The sequence below is a fragment of the Topomyia yanbarensis genome, chromosome 1 (genome assembly GCF_030247195.1).
Source record: "Topomyia yanbarensis strain Yona2022 chromosome 1, ASM3024719v1, whole genome shotgun sequence".
Taxonomy (NCBI): Eukaryota; Metazoa; Arthropoda; class Insecta; order Diptera; family Culicidae; genus Topomyia; species Topomyia yanbarensis.
In genome coordinates, this window is record NC_080670.1 from 107,483,876 (window position 1) to 107,505,735 (window position 21,860).

General features: G+C 38.6%; 2 protein-coding genes across 4 annotated transcripts in view; one reads left to right on the forward strand and one right to left on the reverse strand.

Moving 5' to 3' along the window:
• Positions 1–11,209, reverse strand: part of LOC131678311 (cap-specific mRNA (nucleoside-2'-O-)-methyltransferase 1) — a 101,815-nt gene extending 90,606 nt beyond the window's left edge. For 2 of the 3 annotated variants that reach the window (XM_058958413.1, XM_058958568.1), the window contains exons 1-2: positions 11,102–11,209; positions 10,659–11,037 (exon numbers count right to left, since the gene is read on the reverse strand). In XM_058958413.1, coding sequence (XP_058814396.1) covers positions 10,659–11,019 — 361 coding nt within the window. In that variant the 5' untranslated portion in view covers positions 11,020–11,037; positions 11,102–11,209. Of the gene's footprint in view, positions 1–10,658; positions 11,038–11,101 lie in introns of those variants that run through there. The other variant, XM_058958475.1, reaches the window with a different exon arrangement.
• Positions 11,210–15,977: 4,768 nt separating this feature from the next.
• LOC131675799 (uncharacterized) lies at positions 15,978–20,038 on the forward strand. Its single transcript, XM_058954942.1, has 3 exons — positions 15,978–16,970; positions 17,013–17,646; positions 19,917–20,038. Exons 1-3 carry the CDS (start codon positions 15,978–15,980, stop codon positions 20,036–20,038), a joined length of 1,749 nt encoding a protein of 582 aa, XP_058810925.1.
• The last annotated feature ends 1,822 nt before the right edge of the window (positions 20,039–21,860 follow it).

Sequence of the window (21,860 nt, forward strand, 5' to 3'; positions counted from 1 at the left end):
GATGATAGTTTTACTGCCCCCAGGGGTATAGAGAAATGTTTTTTATTCTCTTCTGCCAACTGAGCAATGTATATCAGTTGCCCTACAACATCATGATGAGACGATAGTAGAGTTCCTGCAAAAGCTTGCTCTGCTGCAGACGAGATGATTCGTCATCAAGAGAATGTGGATATCTCTTTTCTCTCATTTGTGGAGCAAAACATGCTCACTATAATAAAGCTCTCATTTTTGAAAATGTGAAATTCCCCTATCTCACTGAATCGAAGATGAGCAAAATGAAGCCTGTTTGTGTGTGTATGGGAAGTGTTGCATGTTGAGATATATGTGTTACCTGTAAATAATATGTTAATACAAATATGCATGATGTTAAAATAAGACATGTGTAATATGCTACTTACAGTTTGTTGTTCGTTCCTACTTATCTGATTCAATTGAGTATGAAAGTACATCTCAATTTTTCTAAAACCTGGCGACGTCTGATGGCAGCGAATAGTCATTTTTGACAGAAATGTTGCCCTTTTATGTTAAATTATCTCGGAGAAGTCATCAGAGGAATATGACGCATGAGACCGAAAATAAATAAAATAAAATAAAGAGTAGAGTTAGTACTGTTATTTTTTTTATCCCTTTATGGGCAGCTAGGGCCGAGTGTGGTGGCTAGCGGGTTTCATACATCCTTGACCTGACGGACAAAGCTATGATGCCTTGAACACAGGCAACGCAGATCCAAGGCCATCATTGAAATGATAAGTTCTGCGTTTGAGATGTACTTCCCCCGGTTGCCAGACAAATACCTGTAATTATTACTTGTTGCTTTGTATGTATGAATCTAATGTTCAGTCCTGGGTGGTGTATGCGTGGAAGGTGTGGTTTTTAGCGTTCGAGTCCAGGAGTGCATATCTGTCTGGGTTAGCGTGGGCGTTTACTAATTGTGTAATAGTGTGATCGCTAAAGGCCCGAGCATATGAATGCCAGCGTGTCTCCAACTTTGCGTGCATAAATCCGGTTTTAGATCCGTGTTGCCATTCGCACATTCACGTGTATTCTCGAACGATCGCGCGCGGACCGTGAATCTAATAATTAATTTTCAGTGTATGGTAGAGAAACGTGTTGTCCAGTGAATATGAGCATCATTCCCAATCGGTCCAACTGAAGGCATGAGTCTAGGCTGATCGAGAGTAGAGAATTCCGAACGTAGCCGGTCTATGATCGCGCGAGTGGTGGGTTAATGCTTGAGACCGCGGTTGTAAAGTTATAGGTGCTGAAAAGTTCACTTAAGTAAAGGGGTGTTGGAGAAATTGCGAGCGTAGGTGTGTGTGTGTGTGTGGATGATTGAAATTGTAATGTAAGTTCGCGTTTTTGACCAGGTTTGTGTTATCGCGAAAGTTAGGGGCGTTTGCACGTTTTGGACGTGAATGTATATGGGAGAATATGCTATTGACTGTGCTAGTGAATATCAGTATGAACCCAACTCAAGATACAGTAATAAAAGGAAAAATAACATGCCGAATGTTTCTTTTTTTAGGTCAATAACCGCGCATTGAACAATGCTCAAAAACTCTGAACTAGGCCCCGTCGAGTCCAGTCTGTCCGTCTCGTCCTGTCGTGTCTGGGGTTTCCAGGTTACATGCATTCACTAGATGAGACTAGCTTATGTCAGTTTACTTGTGCACTGGTTTCGTAGAATCGAGGCGATCTTCGAAATGATAGATCCTACGAGTGAATGCACTTGGCCCAGTCACCTGTCAAGCATTTGTGTATATGTGTGTGTGTTGAGATATGTGTGGAGCCTGTAAATAATATTTTAATACGAATATTTTATACTTTAAAATAAGAAATGTGTAATATACTACTTGCAGTTTGTTGATCGTTCCTACTTATCTGGTACCATCGAGTATGAGAATACATATCCATTGTTCTAAAACCTGGCGACGTCCGATGGCAGAGAAGAATCATTGTTGGCAGCAATGTTGCTCTTCTTGGATGTATGAGCTCAAAAAGGTCATCACAAGAAAATAATGCATGAGACCGAAAATAAATAAAAAAATAAAATAAAGAGAAGAGTTAGTATTGTTATTGAGTATTAATAATATGCCGATTTTTTTCGAGAGTTGTCCTACTGGAACTGTAGAGCTAATTGATTTAATTAAGGCATGGACCTAGACTTCTGGAATCGGGGATAGAGACTTCCGGACGCGAACGATTCATGAATGCGCAAGTGCGGGGGACTGTAGGTTTACGCTTGAGACTGTGTTTGAGTGATTACAAGTGCCGAGACGTTCATATTATCACTGGGATGTTATAATGTCTGGAAGAGCGCGATTATAGGTTGCGTGGATGATCGAGAAGGACTCGAGCGTTTGTATGTGGACGTTTTTGTCGTGTGTGCTAGTATGTAACTTCGCGTGGACACATTATTTTTATAAGCGTGTGGCCATTCGCATGTTCGCGTATTCTTCAACGATCGCACATGGACGTTTTGTCTAGTTTTTATTTCTATTGGTCCAACTAAATGCATGAATTTGGGCTGCTATGATCAAGGGCGGAGACTTCCGGACGTGACCGATTCATGATTGCGCGAGCTTAGGTTCTTAGGTTCCAACGTTCACCTAATCAATCGGGGTGTTTGAATATTGGCGAGATCGCGGGCGTTCGTATTTGTGACCAGGTTTGTGTTATGGCGTAGGCCACGTTTGTACGTTTGGAATGAGGTGCCTGCAGAGAGAATTGGGCCCTAAACCCACATTGTATATTATTTGACCATGGCAGTGGATAATAAAGGTCGCCAAGTTAAGTACTAAAATTGATCACAATGTAGCTTAACTAAAAAGAAAATAATCGTATTCCAAGTTTATGTGATATAATCACTGTAATACTGCTTTGGTGGAAAAGCCCCCGGACCACATCCAGGTACAGTATCATGCCGAGGGAAGTAGAGTTGGTACTGTCATTGAATATTAATAGGGTTCTTTAATTTGGAAAAATTGTGCCAGTTTTTCATATGTTTTGGTAGCGGGTGTCCTTACGAGTACACTCATATCATTCTTAAACCTTAATTATTCTTTTATGATTTTTAAATTTAAAAAAACCAAATTAAAGTCAACCAGCAAACTGACAGTTGTCCTACTAAATGACGTATCTGCAAATATCTCGTTCGCCTCATTGTTAACCGGGACAGCACCCCACACAGCATGATCTGGTACTTTGTCAATCCGCTAGCAACCTGCCATCCCAAGTTTCATCTGCAAACTATGGTAGATCTGATAAGGCAACCTATAGGGTTGTGCAAGTCGCATGGGTTTGGATGTGTTATTGTCCTAAAAGGAAACAAACTAAAAAATGTTTTTTTCAATAGTTTCGGGCCAAAAAATTGAAAAAGGACTGAGATATTAACTCACGGTACTAATCTGCATCAGAATATGCCTTAACCCGCACACCCCTAAAGATCCCTATTGAACAACACATGTACCATGCAATAAAACTACTTGGAATCGTCCAAATGCCAGAAAGTGATATATTTTTACCATTAACGACAATTAATTCCGTTAGAAGTTTCTCATGCTATGCTGGACGGGAATGGATGATTGACGTGCATCGGTAAATCAATCGTACCTTCATTTATCCAATCCGAATGAATCGAATCGAATGCACGAATTGAACACCAGTAAAAAGTGACCAACGAATACCAAGAAGGATCACCCACTATTCCATCATATAAGCCAGTTCTGCATCCATTCCCTGGTCCACATGTCACAAATACTCAGACGCCCACATACACAGATAGACACACGGCTAGCACACAATTGTACACAAGTACCAAAAACTACAATTATTACAACACAACACAACTAATAGGGTTCTACTGTTATTTTTTTAATGCGCCTGTGCACGTTGCCGAGGTCGACCGATAAATCGACACACAATGACTTCCACTGCGAGCCGTGCTCACAACGACTGCCGTTAAGCTGTTAAACAATGTCTGCAAACACAGCCCACAGAAAAAGTCAATCCACGGCGACCCGCCAATCGGCCACGCCAGTGTGCACAGGCTCTTAGTTGACTGTTAGTTTGGGTTGGTGCAGAGTATGAAAAAACACAAAACATAAAAAAGGCCCATAAGCCCTCTCGGTCTCCTCGATGCACCACTATCGAGGCGCAATGCAATAACCATCCTAAAGCAGGTGTCTGCTCAAATATGCTTGAAGATGTTTGCAATACCGTCATACCCGTCAACCTAGGAGAGGGGATATCAAAGAAGGTCGTAATTGAATTTTTTTTGAGGTCGCTAGCCGTGCATTGAAGAATGCCTAAAACTCTGAACTAGGCCCCGTCGAGTCCAGTCCGTCATCTGTCCGTCTCGTCCTGTCGTGTCTGGGGCTTCCAGGTTACATGCATTCACCAGATGAGACTAGCTTATGTCAGCTTAATTGTGCACTGGTTTCGTAGAATCGAGGCGATCATCGAAATGATAGATCCTACGAGTGAATGCACTTGGCCCAGTCACCTGTCGAGCATTCATATATTTGCGTGTGTGAATGTTTACGTGTGTATGGGAAGTGTTGCATGTTGAGATATGTGTGTGTACAGGTAGTAAATAATATGTTAATACAAATATGCATGATGTTAAAATAAGACATGTGTAATATGCTACTTACAGTTTGTTGTTCGTTCCTACTTATCTGATTCAATTGAGTATGAAAGTACATCTCAATTTTTCTAAAACCTGGCGACGTCTGATGGCAGCGAATAGTCATTGTTGACAGCAATGTTGCCCTTTTATGTTAAATTATCTCGGAGAAGTCATCAGAGGAATATGACGCATGAGATCGAAAATAAATAAAATAAAGAGTAGAGTTAGTACTGTTATTGAATATTAATTGAACAACACATGTACCATGCAATAAAACTACTTGGAATCGTCCAAATGCCAGAAAATGATAGATATTTACCATTAACGACAATTAACTCCGTTAGAAGTTTCTCATGCTATGCTGGACGGGAATGGATGATTGACGTGCATCGGTAAATCAATCGTACCTTCATTTATCCAATCCGAATGAATCGAATCGAATGCACGAATTGAACACCAGTAAAAAGTGACCAACGAATCCCAAGAAGGATCACCCACTATTCCATCATATAAGCCAGTTCTGCATCCATTCCCTGGTCCACATGTCACAAATATTCAGACGCCCACATACACAGATAGACACACGGCTAGCACACAATTGTACACTAGTACCAAAAACTACAATTATTACAACACAACACAACTAATAGGGTTCTACTGTTATTTTTTTTAATGCGCCTGTGCACGTTGCCGAGGTCGACCGATAAATCGACACACAATGACTTCCACTGCGAGCCGTGCTCACAAAGACTGCCGTTAAGCTGTTGAACAATGTCTGCAAGCACAGCCCACAGAAAAAGTCAATCCACGGCGACCCGCCAATCGGCCACGCCAGTGTGCACAGGCTCTTAGTTGACTGTTAGTTTGGGCTGGTGCAGAGTATGAAAAAACACAAAACATAAAAAAGGCCCATAAGCCCTCTCGGTCTCCTCGATGCACCACTATCGAGGTGCAATGCAATAACCATCCTAAAGCAGGTGTCTGCTCAAATATGCTTGAAGATGTTTGCGATACCGTCAAACCCGTCAACCTAGGAGAGGGAAGGTCGTAATTAAATTTAAAATTAAAAGCATTTCAAAAATATGCCACGAAAATTTTAAAGAAGGCAAATCTATTTCATTGTATTTATTGTATTTGAATCAATGAAATTCTAAATTTTTTTTCCACTGATTTGTTATCGTTCCAAAGAAGGCTAATTCACATAGAAATTTATAATACGAAGTGAAATTTAAAATAACTAAAGGCGTTTTCAATGCACTGTTACTGTAAACAAATATTAGTGAGAATAAAAATCAAGGAAAGTCCAAGAGTATTTTCAGAGAGTTTTTTTAAATCCTTCCAAGTTTCGTTTTGGTTCAAAACCAAAAGTCGTTCGTAAGCTGTTCATACAATGATCAATTTAAATAAATTTTTTCTAGCATCGCGGAATCGAAAAGATTAAATCTTTAGAATGACAGTTTTGCAATCTTGTCGCTATCTTGTTTTTTTTTATCACAATAACCAGGTTGTATACCATTCCCCCGAAAGCCATTTCCCAGAAAGCCATTCCCCAGAATTCCCTTCCCCAGAATGTACCATTCCCCAGAAAGACATTTCCCAGAATGTACCAATCCCTAGAAAACCATTATCCAGAATGTCCCATTCCCCAGAAAGTCATTCCCCAGAATGCCCCATTCCCCAGAAAAGTTATCGGTTCTATAGCCGCGTATAGAACAAGGGTACCTGAGCTTATAGGCATCATATTGGACATGAGTGCTGTTCAAAAGCCATTTTTTGCGAAATATTCGGCTGATATACAGCCTACTCACACTTTTGTACCGCGTCTATGGAGGAATATCAAAACAATTTGTGTACTGGTTGAGAAGAAAAAAACAAAATGAAAATGGAGGAAAAGTTGTTTTTCTTTCTATCTATCTACCACATGTGTTTAAACTTTTTTCAATACAGCGTTTGATCCAGGCTCGAACGTATGCTTCTAGAAGCTATAGGGACAAAGTTGTTCCAGTGCGCTTGCTGTTTGATCCATTTGGACATTTGGTTATATGAATGATATTGTCGTTCTTAAATCGAACAATTTTTGTTTTGATTAGAAGTTGATTTCACTCACTGAAGAAAAAAAGCATGATTTTGGGAATATTTTTTTTAAAATTACCTCCTTTCCTACACAAAACTAAAATTTATTCATCGCAGTTTACTATCATTTTCTGGCTCAAAGATTTATTTAATTCCCTTTAATTTGTTTGTGACTCCTAAGCCGACAAACTTTTTTTTGTGCTTACAAAGTGCGCCATATCATATTTGTTTTGATTTGGACTTCATTGTTTTTGATTAATAGAAATGTCAACCATTAACGGCGTTATATCGGCATCGCTGGCTACCGCTTACGGCTTACAACTACAGGGTTTTTAGTCTCTAAAGTATAGCTTCATATACCCATATACGGTCTATTTTAATGCTTAATGTTCGTAATGCTTATAAACATTCGCAAAGCTTGTATACACCTTATAAACATTTGCAAAGCTGATATACAGCTTATAAACATTTGAGAAGCCCATATAAAGCTTATAAACATTGGACAGCTCTTATATAGTCAATATGCTGCTTACTTTAGTGCTTAGTGGTTTGCTGGGTCATTATTTGTGGTTAAGCCAAAGGTTTACGCATACCTAATTAAAGGAACTTATGCGGTGTTAAGCTGCTGAGGATATGCCGTCGAAAGCGGCGGCCTCTCGCAAGCAAACCTGTTATCCTCTCGTATAACCGGTTTACTCGAACATAGGACTTGGTTCCTTCTTTCAAACATGAGCAGTTCTTTGAATTTGTACGCCAAGTAATTCTTGCACGCAAATTTGTGATCTTTTCGGCTGCCCGGTTTATTCAAACATATATGTTGATTGGTTGAATCCATATTACAATCGAAATGAATGCATATTTTGACAAATGGGTTCGTGGGTTTTTAGAGCATTTATCTAAAAACTTCTTTTGTATTGGGAATGTTTCGTACACAAATGTACGGTTTACTCAAACAGGTTGCACTAAATACATTCGAAAGTATTTTCATACCTTACGCCAAATGGTACTTATACCACAGAATTACAGACATAATACTCGACAACAATTATTCGTCAATGTTAGCAATCATTTTGAATTGAATATATTACTAGTTGGGACTGTTATCGCATTTCCGATTATGGCGCCACTGACATATGCACAAGTATACGGGGATATACCAATTGCTCCTGGGCCTGAGGGTTGACTAATTTGTAAATGAGTGGTTGGAATCGTGTATAAAAGGTGTAGCTAGTGTTTTGGCCGAATTGGTGCAATGATATTTTTGGGAGGAGCCGCCGCTTTCGACGGCTTATCCGTACCAGCTTAACATCGTGCATCATGCATCAGTTCCTTGACTTAGGTAATGTACAAAGTTTTGGTTTCGCCAAATAACCTTACTTACATAACACTGTTTCATTCTTTTGGATCCTAGGAAGGGGGCTACCGCTTTCTATGGTTGTTGTTAAATGGCACTGAAAAACACACCTGTTCTGAATTTTGCGATTCGTCCTATATGTATGTTTATATTATTAAAAGAAAAGTAAAAATATTGCTATTGTCTAATGCTGCTACCAGTGCACTTTTCGAGGGGAGCAATATGGCAACAAACACTTCGGTATTTTAGTTTCACTTCGGTATTTTAGTTTCTGTTGAATGGTTTTTCGGGAAAGTCAGCTATTCTTTATTTAAATTCGGAATAAATAATGTCATCCTAACTTCCGGTTTCAACACAATGCAAATCATTTCAAATGTGACCGAATCGAAGAATGTAGTTCGATGGAAGTGGGAACGAGTACAGTCGTGATTCGCTGGTTGGGCCACAGCCTTATCCAACTAACGAATTTGATTCGCTAGTTGGACCCAGTAAACGAAATGGCGGCTAGGCGTGTTAAGATACATGCTGGCGAGCGATAGGCTATTGAAACATTGTTCTAGGAAACCCGCCGTAACCCACCCTGATAGTGTGGGGACGGACTGACAAATGTCAAAAACTTTCCAAAGAATATGTTTGCAGTGTAAATGCATCTGTTCACATCTCTAAACATTGTCAGATTGATTGTCAAAGTAAATTTTACACGAGATTTTGACGTTCAGATGCTTTTTAGTTGGACAATGGTCCAACTAGCGGAGGTCCAACTAAAAAGCGGTCCAGTTAAAAAGTGTCGAACAAGCGAATCACGACTGTAGTACGTTTGAAAAGATCAAATCAACAAAAAAAAGTTAAACTTTTCTGGGGAATGACTTTCTGGGAGATGGTGCATTCTGGGGTATGGAATTCTGGGGAACGGTACATTCTGGGAAATGACTTTCTGGGGAATAGTATATTCTGGGGGATGATATTCTGGGGAGTGGAATTCTGGGGAATGACTTTCTGGGGAATGATTTTCGGGGGAATAGTATACAACCCAATAACCACTTTAAAAAAAATTGAAAATATTTTCAAACATCTTTTCATGTTCTAAAGTAGGTAAAATCTCCTAGAACACAATTAGCTGCATAGCAGGTCTTTTATAAATAAGTTTGGTCGGTGAGGCACGTTTTTTTTATTTTCCGGGAAATGGTATTCCGCGAAATGGTTTTTCCGGGAAATATTACATTCCGGGAGTTTTCCGGGAAATGATACATTCCGGGGAATGGTTTTCCGGGAAATGGTACATTCCGGAAAACGATATTCCGGTATATGGTACATTCCGGGAAATAGTTTTCCGGGAAGTAGTATTCCGGGGAATGGTATACCGGGAAATGACGTACAACCTCTTGTGCTTATATGGGCAGTAAACATTTCATATTTTTAGTATTATTTGACTAAAGACTACATTGCAAAATTGTTCCATCAAAACACATGTTGGTTCTCAAATAGGGATTTGTTTTAGGTCCATAAAACTTTAACCTCGTTATTCTCAATTAGAGCTGAATGTCACTTAGGACCTTTTGAATAAGGAATTCAGAAATATCAAATGTCTATTTGCAGACATGTCTGCAATTTCGCAGACTTTTAATTTTAGCTGCAGATTTTCGATGACGCAGATATTTGCAGATTTTTTAGTTTAGTTGCAAACATTTACAGATTTTTTGGTTTGGTTGCAGATATTTAGATTTTTGAAAATAAAGGCTTTTGGTTACACTAGTTTCAAAACTACTTTAGATTTTTCCCATCAGCCATATCTCTCTACTTATCTTGGGCTATAAATGTACTATTTTCATTTAATATAACACATCATCAATAAGTCATTTTTGGTCAAGAATAGTTTTCCTGACATTTTTTGTTCTTCCAAAACTTTTAAAATTATTATTGAAGACATTTGAAAAAAGTATCTGCCATCTCTGCTTGAATTGTATTTTTAAATCCTTTTAATCCAATTCAAAAATGTTTAATTTTAAAGATGAACTAATAATATTGAAACTTAATACACAACCCCAGGAATATAATTGTTGCATCAAACCAAACAAACGCAGAGGAATCTGGCAGTGCAGGAGGCAAATACATTAACAAGGTCCAAAATATGTAGAGATCCAAATTAGGTTGGTTACCCTACTGGCGATAGGTAAACGAAACGTACAAGATTGTTTTCAAAATTACTAACCCTTAAATGCATGAATTACATTTTTCCTTGGTAATTGTTTTTCAAGTTGGATACGGTATATACCTCTCGTTGAGGCACTATATCCCAAAATTCGGTGTTGCCAAATGGCAATAGTATGCATTTAAGAGTTAATAATCTATAATGATAGGTCCACTATATCCCGGTCAAACCATTCGGAATCCTGAATGAAGTCAGTATGGATTCCAACTCAAATGCAACAACCGATTCTAAAACCAATTGAGTCGGAATCGGTTGTTGCATTTGAGTTGGAATCCATACTGACTTCATTCAGATATCCGAAACAGTTCCGGAATGAGTTTAACTGGGATTTAGAACCGCACGCCTAAAAAGTAGCTATTTATCCCTAATAACCACAAAAGAAAAACACTCACCAAGTCCACGACGTCCTTTTTGAGAAATTATTTGAACAATGTCGGTGCGACCCTGGCCCATTTTTCCAAGACCTCTGGTTTTATCGTAGTTCATCATGTCCATCATTCTCATCGATTGCTCCGAATAAACAATAGAGTTACAAAGATACTCAACACAACTAGACCCAGATTTGAGTTGTGATCGCATAATCTTCGTGGTAAATTCTTTTTCATCGGATGCGTAGCGTTTTCCTCTTTCTTTCTGCTCATTGTCATGTAATTTATGACGATTTGAATTTGTTTCCACCTCGATGTTCTGTTCAAATGCTTGCAAACGATATTGTTGTTTGCGAAGCGTTGAATCAGAATCATTGAATGCCATTTTTTCCAAACAAGAAACCTGTAAATAAACTTTTTAATAGAAAATCCTAATTATAAAAAAAATATAAAAAATCAGTGCGAACCCTAACTCTTAGACCCTAACCCAGAAATGCGCGTAGACTAGCCAAAATCAAAGAGAATAGGGAAAGAGACGAATAGTGTGAAGCCAAAAATACCTTATTGAGCAGACCAATCGTGCAATGTAAATAAACATTACTCATGCCTGAGTTGGAGGAGATAAGTATTGTACTTCTATCAAAAAAGAAATTTGAATTTTCATCAGAATTTAGTTCAATCGTGATTGTAAGGTGCATTCTAGAGTATATGTATGAGTAAAAATAAGCTTTAGAATTATTTCATCTCTTTGTTTCGAAATGCACATCGTTTGATAAACAAATCCATCGATCGACATACGGTTTGTTTTCAAAATATAATAGGAGTCATTTAAAGTGCTGCCTATAGAAGCGGTTGCCAAAATTCTAGTGTTGAAATCAGGGATGTCAACCTTCCAGATTTCTCTGGATTCCTCCAGATTTTTAAGCGTCGTCCAGACATACAGATTTATTTTTGTCTGATCCAGATTTCAGATATTTTGTCCAGATTTATTCAGACAATATGAAAAATAACTAAATAAAATACAAGAAGGCTTCGTTGATTCTTAAACCACTATTTGAAAATAGTTGGAAACACCACATATCAAAGTTTTTTCGCTGAAAGTCACCTAAATTTTCCGAATGTTCATCAGCTGGAAGTTCCGGCAATCCAACATGCTGAATCCCTAGAAATTCAAATTTAATCTATTTCACGGATTCTCTATGCTGAAAATTAAGCATTTGAAATATAAAAGGGAGCGCAACTATAGAATTTTCAGTATGTCGAGACATATTTGTTTGAAAACCAAGCATATTCCATCCTAAGACAAGACGTGACAATAAGGGGGGTCGTTTTTGTTCCAATTTTACGTCAGAATGGTCCAGCTCCTGATTGGTTGATTCTGACTTTTTGCACCGTACGCAATGTTACTGCAGGGATAGCGAAATTGTGTTAAGCAGTGTTGCTATATTTATAAGCAAGAGTGTTATTACTTTTGACAAATAAAATTATTACCGCTCAAAAAAGTAAAAATGACTAAATTGAACAGAAATTGTGCGGCAAAGTGAAACAAGTATTTATCATGCATTTACCGTATACGTGGTTGATTAACTTTAACAAAAATAAGACAAAAACCGCACAATAATCTAAAATTTTTCAGATAATGGCTTCATCAAACCTTACCAAACACCCATTACATGGAAAAACGGTGCCCCTTCATCAATATAGTGGATTCAAGATACAAAATATTTCCGACATAAAATAAATTAACAAGACTCCATTTGCATTAATAAAAATAGCAACACTGTTCGGAAGATTTCGGCAGGGTGAAAAGGTGCGAAAAGAAGAATGTTGAAGGAAAAATAAGAAGCCGATTGTCACGTCTTGTCTTAGATTCCATCAATAAAATGTACAAATACAGCTCATAGATGGAGCTTCCTAAAAAAATAGCCCATCCAGACAATTCTCGAGTACTTTTTCAAATGGACGTAAGTAACAATGAGAGATTCTCTTTGAGGTCTTTCTCTTCTGTTCATTACTCGGCCATTTCAACATTTACTACTCTACTCTTTGCATAATATTGTAGTAAAAACCGTCGGCTTTCGATATGTACTGGAAAATTAGTACAAAGTGTTGTAATGACGTCGTAATAATTGAAAGAGAAAGTAAACAAAGAGAGGCTCTCAATGTTACTTACGTCCATTTGAAAATGTACTCGAGAATTCCAGACTTTTTCAAAAAATATTATAGATTTTCTGGAAAAACACTTGGCATCCCTGGTTGAAATCATCATAAAGGGCGTGTTGCCGTTTTGACTGATTTTCACTCTTCGTCTCTTTCCCTATTTTCTTTGGCCAAAATTACAGACACTTTACACGGAAACGAAAAACTACCTAAAATTGAGTTCCTTTGACTCAATTGGCGATTTGCGGCAAAACCAAAATTAGTCATGCGACACCTATGATTCAGCTTATGAACTGGTAAAGTGATACAGTTTGCTTTTTTTCACCCGCAAATAAGTCGTAGCTTACAACAAAAACTTCATTTTCTTCTCGGAAAAAGCTTACCACTGCCAAAATATGAATGAAACGAGTAAGAAATTTAGTTTTATTTGCAATTATTCTGAAATTACAGTCATTTGCAACTATTTGGCTCATACATTTCTTCGAAATGTATTCGGGGTATTATTGTGGTTATCAAAAATCGTTCCATAAATAAAATTCCAACTTGAAACCGAGACCCAATCAGTACCAATGTCAAACTCCTTCATATTTTGGACTACGTAGGAGATTCAGTGAAGACTATCAGAGAGAAGGATCGGCTGTGTATGACACAAAGCTGACACTTTCCTATTAACCAGATATATTCTTTCCTCGCGTGATCCGGAGAGTTGCATGAATTTACACCATCTCATGAAGGTTTAGCTTAACTTAAGAGGAACTGGAAATGATGTTGCGGCGGCTACGATGCTCAACCAATTACATTTTGGAACAGCACACATATAGCTCTGCGAATAATATTAGAAACCACTATGTTTTACAACCTTTTCGCAAGATGTTTACTCATCATCTTATAAAATGATGGTTTTCCATCATTTTCATAAACAATTATCAACAAATTGATCGGTGATTTGGTGTTTAAGTTATTTTTTACCAATGTTTACAGAAAATATATGCACTATGACAGAACAGAATCAAATCAGCAACACTTTGCTTCCAGCGCTATCTGTGAGCGGTTTCAACGTAGAATCGCCAATCTCGTGGTATCGTGGGGGAACTTAAAATTAGGTAAACCGTGTTGAAGGTAGTTTCCATTTAACCACGGCAAAAATTACAACTCATTGATAGGTTTTTTATACTCAAATTTAAATTGAATTTACCTAATTTTGAGTTCACCCCAAACAACTCAAAAGTACCTTCCTCCACGGAAGACCTTGACTGAGTCGAATCTCTCTTTTTGTTTTTGACAACACCTAAGAGAAGAGACGACAACAGGCTTCTTGTCTTCTTAATTTTATCTACCAGGCCCTGTCGTAATTCCAAAGACAACAAGCATCCATCGTTGCCAGATTCCATTTGCATGTTTTTTTCACAATTGCTGAAAATAATTGTACCTCAAATATCGACCTTCTGTCAAGAATTCACAATACTAGCTGCATTTAAAAATTGAATTTTATGTTCATTCGTGTCTCTCTTAACATTACATGTAGTTATATGACGGGTATTTATTCAATTTGCATGAAATCTCGACAAACATATGATTACGGCCTAAAAGCCAACTGTCAAAATCCATTTTGAATGGAAATTCTGGACAAACCGTTACACGCAAATCACAGATGTTGGTAGTAAACGAAAGAGAAAAGTTTTCTCTTTCATAAACTGTTGTGAACTCTGTTCGACTGGTAACGGTTTGTCTGGAATTTCCATTCAAAGTAGATTTTGACAGTTGGCTTTTAGGCCGTAATCATATGTTTGTCGAGAAATGTTCATGTGCATGAAAAGTAGCGAAAATAAATTCAGCAGCACTGTTTTTCATCCCGTTTGAAAATATTATGAACGCTCTTGACTGGCAAAACAACCAATCAGAAGCTGGTTCAATATTGAGGTTAGGACTGGATCAAATTGGCTACGCGATTGTCTTCTCTTCTCTTAGGACAACACTAATAAGTGCGAAAGCGACGCACAACTCAAAAGTAAGTTAAAAGAACTTATTCTGCAGGTTGTTTTATTTAACCGTGTAGGTTTGTTCCAGGTACAAGTATAAACACTCATAGTAATAGACTCGCGGATGTAAAAACCGCAAAACTGGCAACTAGAAAAACAACACGGTTAAATAAAACAACCTGCAGAATAAGTTCTTTTAACTTACTTTTGAGTTGTGCGTCGCTTTCGCACTTATTAGTGTTGTCAAAAACAAAAAGAGAGATTCGACCAGCCCGGGGACAACTTGACAGCTCCCATATATTGAACTCATAAGCAAATTTTGTGGTGATTTGGTGATGTCATGGCGGCTCGAATGGAACAAAATTTAAAAAAGGCGCATCCCATCTATTATTTTCTATAGCTGTAAAAATTAACAATTTAAGCATTTCTATCACCAAATTTATTTCGCTGTTCAAATTAAAAACTGTCCATATCTTAACAGAAACATAGTTTCCATTTTGGATTTAAACAATCCAAGAAAAATAAATCGATTTTCAGAAATACAGGAATCGCTTTCAAAATCGTGCCACTTCCACTTATATTGAAATTTCCGAAAATCTTCGAGATCGAACTGTAGCAATCCATTGGATACAGCCCTGCAGTAATGCACCCGCCACTGGAAAATATATATTTATGCGTTTTGTGACATTTACGAATAGGGCGGTCTGTCACTTTGACAGCTCTGCGTTTCATCTGCGCGTTGATTGTCATCCGGCTAACTTCCGTAAAAACTCATTCTCAATTACACTTCCACAGAGAAAAGATTAAAAATATAGTTTCACAAACAAGTAATACGTTTATTCGAAAGCGCCATCCGAACGTTCGCGAAAATACCACAGTTAGAATCAGAAGTGGGATCTAGCCACGACTTTCCGGCAAATCCCGTACGCGACACGAGTGGTAGAAAGCGAAATTTACGGTAGAAAATATCATTGGATTCTGTCACGTATTTAAGAATCCGCAATTGTTCCGTCAAGCGTAACCGACGTGAACTCCAGCGATAAAACGGGTGGCGTAGCATCTGGAGATAGCGACGAGTTTTATTCTCCCAGCGAATTCGAGTCAACGGTAACAATGCCGACAAAAAAACAAGCGCAGATCCCGACATCAAGATGATCCGGAAAACGAAGAGGATGAAATTGAGCAGAAACCTGTCGTTGAGCGAATGTTTCATCCGGAAGAGTTGAAGCAGCTGATTCCCCTGTTCAGAGAGGGAGGCGGCGTCACGGACTGGATAGAAACCATCGATCATTACCAAGAAATCTACGCTTGGACCGAGAAGACAACTTTGCTTTACGCCACGTGCCGATTGGCTGGAGCAGCACATCAGTCGTTTTTAAGTGTTCGACAGACGATTTTATCATGGATGGATTTTAAGCAGACGATACTTCTGGCTTTTCCGGACCACGAAGATGAAGCGGACATTCATCGAAAACTTGCCAAATGCGTGAAGGATTCAAAAGAGTCATACGAAAATTATGTATTCCGTGTTAATGCACTGGGGCAACGAGGCAAGTTGAGTGCGGCAGCGGTTATAAAATACATCATCAGCGGCCTGTCATATGATTCGATATACTCCAACATCGTGTCGCGGCAGTACACAACTATTTATGAGCTACTAGCACAAATTCGGTACTGTGAATCTAACCAGGAGCTCTACAAGCGACAGAGCTCCATTCCAAAGAACTTCAGCTCGCGGCCAGCCAACAACCATACACCACCAAAGAAGCAGCCGGGTGAAAACAATATGTCTGGAGCTCAAGTGACAACAAAGCGAAACGACGAATGTTACAACTGCCATGGTTCGGGCCACATTTCAGTTAATTGCCCCAAACCGCAACGACGAGCGAGATGTGCTGTATGCAACAGAGTAGGACACGACGAACAAAACTGTTTCAAGCGCAATCAGGACAGAAATCGAAGCGATAACCGTACAGCAGCAAACGACGCAGCAAGAACGGAACCGGTGGCCGGTACAAGCGGCAGCGACGGTCGCAGTACCAACACGGCATACCCAATCGAAGTTCAGCAGACGAAACATGATTTACGTAGCGAAGCGAAGTTTCTAGAGGTGGATGCCAGTTCGATGGTATCTAGTGACGTCATCATTGGAGGAAGACTGAAAGCGGTACAGTCACTGGCAGATTCAGGGTGCCCGGTGAGTTTAATAAAGAAATCGTTCTTTCCCGAATCTATTCAGCTTAGTAGTGCTAGTGATAAAGATCTAGTAGGTGTCAATAATTCCAAAATCGAGATTGTAGGAGCGTACTCGACAAAAATTATTATTGATTCCAACGTTTATTTGGCTAATTTCACAGTGGTTGCAGATACCACAATGAAGGTTGACATGATATTAGGGCGAAGATTCCTTCAAGATAACGATTTTCACGGTTTGGCGTTTAAGCGTAATGACAAATTTGATGTCGATGCGATGAAGGGGGTTTTTGATGGCGACGTAGCTGACGTTAGTATTTTGTTCGTGGACGATAAGGTTGAGCTCGACATTGGAGACACTAGCGAGACCAGAGCACTTAGCGGTAAGGTGTACGAACTTTTCGATAACGATTATTTAAACCGTGTGAAACCTCGCGAACCTTTAGTTAAGCACAGCGTTGAGATAAAGTTAAAGGAGGACCGATATTATAATGCGACACCTCTGCGACTTAGCGATTTTGAACGAAAGGAACAGAATAAGATAGTGAATGATATGTTGTCGAAGGGGATAATTCGCGAAAGTGAATCTCCCTATTCGAGCCGAGTGGTTATGACACGCAAAAAGAATGGCGAATACCGTTTCTGTGTAAATTTTCGACCGCTAAACAAACTTGTTGAACGTAATCATTTCCCGTTACCAATCATTGAAGACCAAATCGCAAAGTTACAAAATCGAAAATATTTTACTTGTCTTGACATGAAAAATGGTTTTTACCATGTCGATATAGCTGAACAGTCGAGGAAATATCTTTCATTTGTTACCGAAGAAGGACAGTTCGAGTATAACAAGTTGCCTTTTGGTTATACGAACTCTCCAGCGATTTTCGCACGCTATGTAATGAAAGTTCTGAAAAGTTTCGTGGATTCAGGAGAAATTGTTGTCTTTATTGATGACATATTAGCAAGTACGGTCACTGTTAGTGAACATCTTGATCTGTTGTCTAGATTATTTCGCACACTTTGTGATAATCATATCGAATTGAATGTGAAGAAGTGTTCTTTTGTTAAGACGTGTATTGAATTCCTCGGTTATTTTGTTACGTTCAATCAAATTAGACCAAGCGATCGACATATTGAAAATGTTATTAATTTTCCGGTTCCGACCAACGATAAATCACTGCAGCGGTTCTTAGGATTGATGAGCTATTTCCGCAAATTTATCTTTCGTTACAATCAAATCGCGAGTCCACTATATGAATTGCAAAATCGGCAGGGTACACCGTTTAAAGTCGAGCCTAAGCATTTCGAGTCGTTTGAAAAATTAAAGAATGCGTTGATTTCTAAGCCCGTTTTAAGTATTTATAGTCCGCAACTAGAAACTCAGCTGCATACCGATGCATCTTCGACTTTATATGGAGGAATACTCATGCAGCGCCAGACTTGCGATAATCAATTTCATCCGGTTATGTTTTTCTCTCGTAAAACATCCGCGGCCGAATCGATCTTGCACTCGTTTGAACTCGAAACATTAGCGGTAGTCTATAGTCTCGAGCGATTCCGAGTATATCTATTTGGTATTCACATAACCATCGTTACGGATTGCAACGCTCTAAAAGCGACGTTGGCTAGAAAGGATTTGAGTCGCAAGATCGCACGCTGGTCTCTTTTTATTGACGAATTTGACTACGAGGTCGAACATCGCCCGGGAGCAAAAATGCAACACGTTGATGCACTCTCTCGTTTGTATTGTCATCTAATCGAAGAGTTTGATGCATCGAATAATATATTTGATACCGCGTTATACGTAAATCAAATTAAAGATCCGAATATTGTTAAAATCAAATGCGACCTCGAGAATTGTGATAGTAAGGAGTATGAATTGCGCGACAACTTGCTATTTCGTAAATATAAAAACAGATTAATTCTATATGTACCTGCGAATATGGAAGATTCGGTAATCTACAAATATCATGACGGGTTGGGTCATTTCGGAGTCGACAAAGTCGGCGAGTTGATAAAGCGTTCGTATTGGTTTCCGAATATGAGATTTAAGCTTAAAGATCACATATCGAAATGCGTCACGTGCATTTCCTTTAACCCGAAGCAGAAGAAATTAGATGGGCCATTGCATCTGGTAGACAAATCAAATATTCCTTTTTTGACTATTCATGTCGATCACTTGGGACCGTTAGAAAAGACAAAAGGCAAAAACGAGTACATACTTGCTGTGATCGACGCGTTCACCAAGTATTTGAAACTTTACGCTACAAAAACCACTAACACGCGCGAAGTCATGAAGAACCTACGATCATATTTCATAGCATATTCCACACCCGACGTTATCGTATCCGATCGTGGAACTGCATTTACTTCGGATCAGTTCAAAGCTTTTGCAAACGATCATGGATTTCGTCATCAACTCGTTGCAACCGCATGTCCCCAAGCGAATGGGCAGATCGAGCGATATAATCGCACTCTTGTTCCGTTGTTGAGCAAACTCGTAGAAACTCGTAAACAACCGTGGGATACTGTTTTGATCGAAGCTGAATTTTTGTTGAATAATACGATTAACAGATCTATTGGCGACATACCATCACGGTTATTATTCGGGGTAGTTCAAAAGCGCTATGTTTCAGACAGATTAACCACTTTCGTTGAACAATTAAACACATCTATCGATAGAGATTTGACTGAAATCAGAGAAAAAGCGTCGCAATCTATTAAAAAATTGCAAGATTACAATAAGCAACATTATGATAAACGATCCAAAGTTCGAACACATTACCATGAAGGTGACCTTGTTTTGATCCGCAGCGTTAAACAAGTAGGTATAAGAGGCAAATTACAGCCCAAGTTCAAAGGTCCGTTGTCATCAGAAAGGTTCTTGATCGCAACCGCTACGTAATTTCGGATTTGGATGGTTATCAAGTTTCAAACAGGCGTTTTGAAGGGATTTTCGATCCGATTAACATGCGACTGTACAAGAAGGAGAAGGATGAAGAAATTGGCAGTTTTTCTGATTCCGAAATTGAATTCGAAGATGTAGAGTACTTGGACGAGGAATTTCAGTAAAAGATAAATGATGAATGATATTTTTGTAAGAAACTAGTACGAAAGGAGCAATAGGTTGAAAAGGGTTTAGAGAAAATTGTACCGTAGAAATGATTCGGTTTTTATTGTATTTTACGAGAACGATCTCGACCAACTTGTTGAGGCCAACAGAGAGCGTCAGGATGGACGTGCTGTAGCAATCCATTGGATACAGCCCTGCAGTAATGCACCCGCCACTGGAAAATATATATTTATGCGTTTTGTGACATTTACGAATAGGGCGGTCTGTCACTTTGACAGCTCCGCGTTTCATCTGCGCGTTGATTGTCATCCGGCTAACTTCCGTAAAAACTCATTCTCAATTACACTTCCACAGAGAAAAGATTAAAAATATAGTTTCACAAACAAGTAATACGTTTATTCGAAAGCGCCATCCGAACGTTCGCGAAAATACCACAGAACCAACATGAAATCCTCCGGTAGACGCCGTTCAATTAGTTTTCTGTCGGGCTGGAGCTGAGTAATATGCGAAATGAATTCTGAAGGAATTCGTACCAAAACCATCGCAAAATCTTTTGGACAGAATTATTGCCAAAGTCGAATAAAGCTCTGGCAAGAGTCGAACATAATTGTACACAAATGACGTAGATTTTTTTTGGCGATTTTGACCCCTCCCTCCCCCCTCGTAGCATTTGGCCACAAAATTCTAACCCTCGTAAATAATGTAGCATTTACCTACCCCCTCCCCCTCGTCCCATGTAAAGCGCCCGGGTGATGAAAAAAAAAACATTTTTTTCAATTATTTTAAATACATGTCCTTTCAAAATGTTTGACGACTTTTATCAACATTTTCATTATAACAGCAAATTGCGTGCAAAATAAGCCCATTTCATCACGTATATAGTGTTGATAGTATTGTTTGGAATTTTATATGTCAAGGGGAGCATAAAGAGAAGTTCTCTCAGTTCACAATCCTGCAGCTTCCAATGATTCTAAGAAGCATACGTTCATCTAAATTACTAAATTTTGTTTGGTTGAATTTGAAGTGAAAATTTAATTCAGCTTCCAAACTAAGTTTAATAGTTAGCAACATTAACTAACTAATGTAGCAAGTTAAATCCGCATACAAAATCTTTTCGTATTTTTGTGAACTTGTAATCACGCGAATCGTAAAATTTACCTCATGAAAAACCGCATCAAAAGTAACTTGTTTGAATTTAAATTTATTTCTCTTGGAAATAATGGAGGATCATTAAATTGTTTTCTCTAAACAATGGGTTTTAAACTTAATGCTACGTCGCACAACTTCTGACCCTACCCTCCCCCGAGTCACACTTCGTCACAAATTTGGTATACCCTCCCTACCCCCCAAAATGCTACGTCATTTATGCATGGACCAATTCCTGGCAGCATTCTAAAACCGGGCACTACCGGTTTGCTGCCAGAATTCTGGTAAAAGCGCACAAATTCTATCCAAAACCAATTTTGCTAACTGTGTAGAAAATCCTACATATTTCGTTTATATTCCCAAAATTTTAGAATTCTTGACGTTCTAAATTAATTTGAAACAAGATGTCATATGTTCACGAATTGTTAGGCTTGGTGATTTACCTTCATTGGCCAAAATGGTTTTCATTCATATTTCTCGGGCAAAAAGCACAAATGATTTACCGATTACACACTTCACACAACAATAAAACAAAAAAAACAACGACTTCCAGTTAAATTTATAATAAGATTTATGTACCTTGCTGACAGTTTCCAGTTAGGGATAAATTTATTCTCTAATAATTTTCTTTATCCACATTTTGGAATACGCTTTTTCTAAATGTTGTTCTTGCTG